Raw genomic sequence first — 8,215 nt, forward strand, 5'->3', positions numbered from 1 at the left:
AGATGCTGCCAGCAAAAGCCCCCTGCTGCTTCTCCAGCTGCTGCCGCCTCTGATTCAAATTTCTTAGCCCTGCTTCTGGTCAAAGTCTCATCTCCTGATCCTAACAAAAGTTCCTATCAAGACACTTTGTGCATAGCTATACCGGCATCTTACTTTCTGTCGAGTGCCTTTTTATTTTGCTAGCTAACTGTTCTGATTCGGGTTCAAGGTTTGGCACAGTTCTTAAGACTCCAGACTCCAAGTCTAGAGATGCAGCTCATTTGTTATAGAAGCTGCCGGGCGTTCAGCATACACATGGCCCTGGATCCCACCCCTGGACTGCATAAAAGCATGGTGGTGAATGCCTGTTCCCCCCAACACTTGGGAGGTGAAAGCAGGAAAACCAACAGTCCAGGAAACCCTTGACCACATAGCAAGTTGTGACTGTTTCAAACAACAACAACAACACTGGAACCAGGGATTTGACTAGTGCAGCCCTTTTTGCACTCCACTGTTGTTAAAAGGGCACAATACCAACACGATAGGCCGTCTTATGCTGGCAGCTGGGTTTCTAGGGAGCTCTTCTGTGATGAGACATTGGGCTAGTCCATATTGAATAATTTTTGAGTGACAGAAAGGTGTGTCCCTTCTATTCTCCACCTTCATATGTCTCCTGTCATCTCCCTAGTGAAAACCTCAAGAGGAGGCTCACAGCCTGCATTGTTCAAACCTCCAAAGAGTTCTCTAATTATCATCTTTAGTGAACAGTAAATTCAGCTTCCTAATCATCTTCTCTACTTTGTCTTTTATATCCATTCAACTCTAGCGGCTTAATACCCTTTCCTCTTGGTACTTATTTTGATTTCAACGTTTGACACTGTTGAGTGATACTCAATGCTCTCTCTTCCCGTAGCTCTTGTTGGAAAGCAGGCTCACTGTGTGCATCTTCAAGTGAGCCTTCCCTTCAGCTGCCCGGCTCTTCTAAAGTTCAGCTCATACATACTCTTTGATAAGGGAGTCCTAAATTTATATCTCAAGTCTTGTGCACTCAAACCAAGAGTTCCATTTACATATCCCTGGTAGGACATTAAAGCTAGCTAGGGTGGCTCCCATGGTACTCTGGCTTCCCTTCAGATCTGCCTTTGACGGCTTCCTTCACCTACCTCTGCCACCTGCTGGTCCTCGAGTGTAACTTTCTCCTCCCACCGCATTTCTAGTTTCTGGAGTCCTTTGAGCTAGCGAAAAGGGGACGTGGATGCTGTCGTCTCTGTTTTCAAATTGTCCTTGTGTGTCACTGTGTGTTCATGTGTGAATGGGCACACATGTGGGGGGGGGGTCAAAAGATAACCTCAGGTGCCGCCCATTTTATTTTTTAAGGCGGGGTCTGGAATGCACCTGTTTGTCTCTGGCTATCAACTGAACTATCTCTCCAGGTCCTCTTTTTGATGTGTTTGTTTGTTTGCTTGCTTGCTTTGGTTTTTGCTTTTGAGACAGGGTATTCTGTACTCCAGACCATCTTGAATGTTTTGTACTCATGTGGAAGAAGGGGAAAGAAATGAAAATGGCCTATGTAGTTCAAATTAGCTCTTTTAGGGGCAATAATTCATACATGAGGGTTCCTTTGCTGATTTACTTCGTAAAGGCTTTGTCTCCGAATAACTTTGTTGTTAATGTTGTTGTGTGTTTTACTCAGTGCCAAACTATGTAGTCTGTTTGCATCTGAAATGCTCAATTTTCCTGCCTCAGACTCCCAAGTACTGGTATTATAAGCATGCACCATCACAGCTAAGGTTTAATATTTTTTGAATTTGGAATTAAGGTTCATCACAGTTTCAGAAGGAACACACATCTGTAAACTATAGCACAGCTGTTCAGAGCCAAATCCTTGGAGGTATTATCTTTCTCTTGTTTCATATGTGACACAGCTAATTTAACAAACACTTCCTTTGCAATGGGCTCCAAATCTATTTTTCAACTTGCATCCTGGCCCAGGCCTTGGGATTTTTAGCTGGATTATTGTCACAGCATGTTAGCTGGTCTCTATGTTTTGGCCCTAGTTCTCACAGAATCTATTCTCTGCACAGACTCTTTTAGACTCTGTAGTCTAAAATGATGTCAGTATTTTGAATAAAACATGATAATGGTCCCCATATCTCAATACAAGCTGAATGCTTAATCACAGCCTGTGAGGATATAAATACGAGTTCAGCCCAATACCTCCCAACTGTGTCTTCCATTACTCTTTTTTTTTCTCTTTATTTGCTCATATTGTATTCCTTGCCATTTCTCCTAAGGCCTTTCCATTTGCTATTTCTTCCTGACTAGGATGTTTTCTTCCCTCTGATATGCACATACTTATTGACTTATCTCTGTCAGATCTCTAACCAAATGCCCCTGCATCAGAGAATCCTTATCTAAGTACCTTACATAAAATAAAGCCATTCCTGATTCTCTAACATTCTCTACTTTTGCCTCTTTTGCCAAAGTTATCAATGCCATTTTATAAGATAGAGGTATATCTGCAATCTCTTACTCATTTTTCTTCCTGTTAAGTCATGCTTGGCTTGCAGTCATTAATAGCTTACAGTAATTAGTAAGTACTTACTGAATTAATGAATGAATTTTCAGAGCTGCCACAGATTTTGACAGCATTAGTATTAGTGGTTCGTTATAGTGGTTCTCTTTAAAGCAAATTGGAGCAGACTACCCTCCCAATGAATATAGGACAGTCAAAATTCAGAGAGGGCCCCTCACGGGAGTAGGAAATTTAGGGAAGGGATGAGAAAAGTTAGAGGAAAATGTTAGGTTCATAAAATATTTTCCATAAGAGAAAATAAATATCTTTTTTTTTCTTTTGGAAAGTCAGTTCCATAACTCCTGTGGTTTCTCTATTTAATCCACTACCCAAATGATCAGGAAAGTGCTTGGCACATAGCAAATGCTTGATACTAGCTGAACAAGTGATGAGAGTAAACATTCCTAAATTGAAAGTTAGTGTACATTAGAGGGCAACATAAAGGCTCGAAACCACAAACAGAGAAGAGCGTGATAGTGGTGTCCCATTAGAAGATGTGAACTGGTGTGCATGTACATAACCTTCAGGTCCCCGAAAGAAAAGACCACTGCATACAATTTATTATAGTAAATTGTTCCTGTCCTGCCTTACCCTCAAGTTTACAATTTAGTTCTTACATATTCATCTTCTACACTCTTATTGAAAGGTGATGTTCTACCCATAGTAATTGGGAGAGCGAGTGGCTTTACTCCATTCCCTCACCTAGAGACAGCCCCCAGAATGCTACTGCCAGAGGCTTCTGATGATGTGGCCAGTGATGACTGCTACAAAAGTCATAAAGCCACAGTGACATCACTTCTCCTTCAAAGCTATCAGCGGGAAGCTTGGGGCACAGTTTCACCCTAGACCTCCACCAACTGGCTGCTCAGAGAAAGCTTAAGAAGTAGAGTAGACTTTCTAATCTTCGGTTGCTCTTCGCTGATCAGGCTTCTGGAAGCAACCGTCCACAAACCTCCTGTGAGGGCGAATCTTCGCGAGCTCGGCATTCCCCTTATAGAGGCAGCATACTTCAGTTATGCAGTGCACAAAGGACACGAGCCAAGACTTCTGGCAAGACTGCATCAAATTGTTCCTACAGGCGGAGATCTGCAGTGATGCAGCAGTCGTCACCAATTGTCCACCCTGGATATTAGCTTCTTCCCCTGAAGGCAACTTGATCCAGATGACCCAGGAAGAAGTTCAGACCTTACTGGCAAAAGACCAGCGAGAAAAGCTGTTTCTCCAGGGAGTCACCCTTGCTGGGATCAAATGCCTGTTAATCCGAGACAACCTGTTCACCGAGGGTAACAACAGCATGGACCTGCGTACCAAAGGTCAAAGCAGAGGTAGCCAGGCTGTGACAGTAGTTCAGATGGGATCTGTGTACCTTGTGGTGATGGGGAAAAAGGGGACTGAAGGAGGACCTCTCAATCTCAAGGCGTTTGAGATAGCACGCTACATGAGAGAGGCCATTCTTAAACAAATTTCCCACTGCTAAGTAAATAAAATGACCTTGTGTTTCACCTGCCATTTGAATTCAGTTCTGTTTCACCTATTAAATGAGCTTATTCTTGAGGCATGAAGAAGACACCATACCTAATTTTAAGGCATGTAAATGTCTTTGGGGATGAAGAGAGGGGCGTAGCTTGAAAAGTTCCTTTAGACCAGTGATTCTCAACCTTCCTAATGCCATGACACTTAGATATAGTTCTTCATATTGTGCTGACCTCCAGTCATAAAATTATTTTTATTGCTACTTCATAACTGTAATTTTGCTTCTGCTATGAATCATAATGTAAATATCATTTGACCCCTCCAAAAGGGTCGTGACCCATAGGTTGAGAACCACTGATTTAGGCCATCAGGTTTCTAGGCCTTTTCTTTATGACTTTATTTGCATTTTTTACATCGAAAATACGATCCTTCTTTCTCAGCTCCTGGTGAAGAGTAGTGGGCTGGGAACCAGAACATCTTGAACCTAGCTCTAATTTTTCTTACTGAGCTTTCGCTTTTGGAATTTCAGTCTCCTTATCTATATAGTGGCAAAACACTAAGCTTCTTAATGAGTCCTTCAAGATCTATAGACAGAATTTTATAACAACAGCATCAGCACAAAGAGCACACACACACACACACACACAATTTCAAGAACAGCCTAAGCACCACCTAGTCAAAGGAAAGGTGCTCTCTCTGGTCACCTTAACTATTTGAATTGGTCTTGGTTGAAATAGAGCACAATTGCCTGGGTCACTTCTCTGCCCTTAATCATACCCTAGTCAACATTTATTGGATGACTTTTTGATAGTCTTTTCTACTTTTGGCATGCACATTAATTTTATTTCCTAGTTTAGCTATAATTTCCTTGATGACAATGCCTTTAGTTCTCCATTGCCTTCTTGGGATCCCAGCATGGGAATCTATCAGAGGACTTGTTCTTAGGTAAAAAATTACTAACAAAGCAGCCTTTCCTCTCATGAGAAGAAAATTGAGGCTCTGAAGATAAATGGCTTTGCCAATTAGTTGTTAAGTGCAAAAAAAAATATTAAAAGACCGTCTTGGGTATCCAGATTCCCTATCAAACAAGAAACGTAATTGGACCTTCAGCTGACTGAGCCCCAAGGACTATAGGCTGGGAGTGAGAAGGAAGCCCAGGTGTGTGTGTGTGTGTGTGTGTGTGTGTGTGTATGTGTGTGTGTGTGTGTATGTGTGTTGGGATGCATTTAGTAGAAATCTTATCCTTGTCAGCTGGAGAAACACTAACTGCTAGATCAGGCAAGGCCCCAGTCTGTTGTTACAATAAGTTTCCTCAGAAATCTCAAAGTAACTGGTATAAATATAATTGAACTGAAGTGTAGAGAAATCCACAGGGCTTGTGTATTTCCTGAAGACATCAGGGAAAGGCACTGATAGAAGTTCTAGGACCAGAACAGGGAAGCTGGGTTATACTTGGAGGATTCATCTTTTCCCCATCCACGTTGTGAGCTCTCAATATTTTATGTGGTCATGGTGACACTCTGGTCATGTAGGAAGCTAATCTCGGGTTGATGAGCTGAGTAGATGTGCTTGCTCACAGTCCTAACTACTTGAGTTCAGTCTCCGTGTCCCATAAGGTGACAGGAAAGAACTGACTCCTGAGAGTTATTCTCTAACCTTCACACATGTGCACACATGTGCCATGGCACCAACACACACACACACACACACAAGTAAATAAATAAATATCTCAAAAAGAAGCTACTCTTAATCTTCTTTTGATATGATCCATATTTCCTCTCTTATACCCAGCAGGTCAGCCACACTGAACTAAGTGTTTTCATTATATACTCTATAATTTATCTTATGGTGTTCTTAGGAATGATAAATTGTCTCCTCTATTGGCTAACAACCTTTAACCTGTATCCTACCCATTTTTTCTAGTCCTGGCCACCAAGCCATATGCCTTGAAAGATATTCCCTCTTCCCCATATTTGGAGTTTTGTTAGGCCTGGATTCACCTGCCTTGGTTCTAGATACCTTTCTCATAATATTTAATACTTTCAGTTTTTAGTACTTAAAAGTCCTTTCTTTATAGCCTGAAAGTTTCCCAATTCTTCTTTAACAGTAAATCTCACTTCAACATGTTTTTATCATAGACAAAACAAATGATACACAACTAACTAGATGATTAAAATAAATGGCAGGCATAACAAATGATTGATTTAAGGATATTTCAGTCAAAGTTCTTTCTTGGTTTCAAGAGTTCTTACCCTATGTAAAAGTCATCCTATTAAGACTTTTGAATACCATATTGCCTAAACAACACATTCTACTATTATTTCTACCATGCCTAATGTATTTAATAGTAGTTTTACTGTCTTACATTTCCTGTATTGACTTACCTGTTTACTGTCGGTGTCCTATAAAATAATGTAAGTAGCATGAAAATGTGAATGTTTGACTGTTACAGTAGCTACTTTAATTCCAGTGACCAGCAAGATGCCTAGCACATAACAGGGAATGAAAAGTATTGATTGAAAGCATGAGTGAATGAATGAATGAACATACAATTACAAGGGCCTACTATGATGCAGGGCTTGTTTTAGGTTAGGTTGAGATGGAAGGGTAGGTAAACATAGAGTTTCTCTTCTGGCATGAGAAAGGGAGGGCCTCCTGAATCCACCCACCCAAAAAGACACAATATGGCAGATGCTGTAGAAAGAATCAAATGATGTTTTGTTGAAGTACAAAGGTGAAAGAGGTTAATACAAAGTATTATCTCTCCAAATGTTCTGTTACTCATTGCCTTCCTCTTGTTGTGGCTCTCATCTTTGCTTTTGTTGTGAGATTAGTAGACACTGACCCCACTGACTGGATATGAGGTAAAATATGTATTATGGTATCTGCTATCGCTAGGAGGTAAAGTCTTTGCCTGTTGGTCCTAATCTGATCCCATTGTGTGGTTTCAGATCCGTCTTCTTGTTATTCCTTTATTCATATAACTGAAATGGGTCAAGGTATTACTTGGACTCTCCTTTACCATACCCATTCTTTGTACCAGGGAAATATCCAGAGAACCTTTGCACACAAGATCACCTACTACGTCATCCAAGAGGAGGACCAACTTGCTTCAACTGTAGTATTCTCCAGATAAGAAATAGACAGAGGCCAGCATGACTATTCAGGAAAGATAGGCCTCACTCATGCAGTGGTGGCCCATGCCTTTAATCCCAGCACTCAAGAGGCAGAGGCAGGTTCAAAGTTCAAAGCTGGCTTGGTCTACAAGAGCTCGTTCCAGAACAGGCTCCAAAGCTACAGAGAAACCCTGTCTCGAAAAACCAAAGGAAAAAGAAAGATAGGCCTCACTGATTTAAAATGACCAGTGCACTTATATGAATTTACAATTGGGGTTCAAAAAAACTTTTCTTGACTCATTAGGTGAGCAAGAACACAAGTTCAATGATCACTAAATGTGTGAACAGCCATCTCTTTGGAGTTTCAGATGTGCTCTTATCTTGAAATCTACTGTTCCAAAAGGATGTGCATTATGTAGACACTTGGCAGAAAGCAGGCAAAATTACATTACTTCAAAGGGAAATTGCCACACTGGACTGTCAGCTGGGCACCTATAACCCTGATAATTTCACTATTCTCATCCTAAAGGACACCAGATGGAAAAACAGAAGAGTAGGCTGGAATACTTTTGAGGCCCAGAGCAAAGGACTGTGTTGTCCTTTAAAAGGGTTTCTATAACTTATAAAGCCATGTCTTCTTACCCATTTCTTACCAAGTCTATTTATTCTATGAACAAATAAATAGCAGTGCCCCCATTCCCACTATAACCATAAGCTTGTTTCTCAAGGTCTTTTATTGCTATATATGAAAAGACATAATATGGGTATCAGCAGCTTGGAAGCTAGAAAGTTTGATCCTCTTATATTTTAGGAAAATAAACAGTACCCCATTATGCTACCAGAACTTGGCTTCTTAAAACCATAATTATTGTATTGTAGTGCACAATGGGAAAAAAATAACACTTCTGTTAAAAAAATAACAAACTTGGGCTAAAGATTCTGTAATACAACTGCTGAAAAATCCAGTAGTGGGGATCCCCAAAGCATTCTTACCAAAAACCCCAATCCTTGTCTAACTTCTCCCACCTCTGAAAGGTCCGGGATAATCTCATCAAGTGGCAAGCCCCAGGTG

At 40.8% G+C, this 8,215-nt stretch overlaps 1 protein-coding gene across 1 annotated transcript; it reads left to right on the top strand.

Annotated features, from left to right (window-relative positions):
* The first annotated feature begins 3,569 nt into the window (after positions 1-3,569).
* Positions 3,570-4,031, top strand: LOC119804269 (profilin-2-like). Its single transcript, XM_038315742.1, has one exon. It carries the CDS (start codon positions 3,570-3,572, stop codon positions 4,029-4,031), a length of 462 nt encoding a protein of 153 aa, XP_038171670.1.
* Positions 4,032-8,215: the final 4,184 nt, after the last annotated feature.

Source organism: Arvicola amphibius, chromosome X (genome assembly GCF_903992535.2).
Source record: "Arvicola amphibius chromosome X, mArvAmp1.2, whole genome shotgun sequence".
Classification (NCBI taxonomy): Eukaryota; Metazoa; Chordata; class Mammalia; order Rodentia; family Cricetidae; genus Arvicola; species Arvicola amphibius.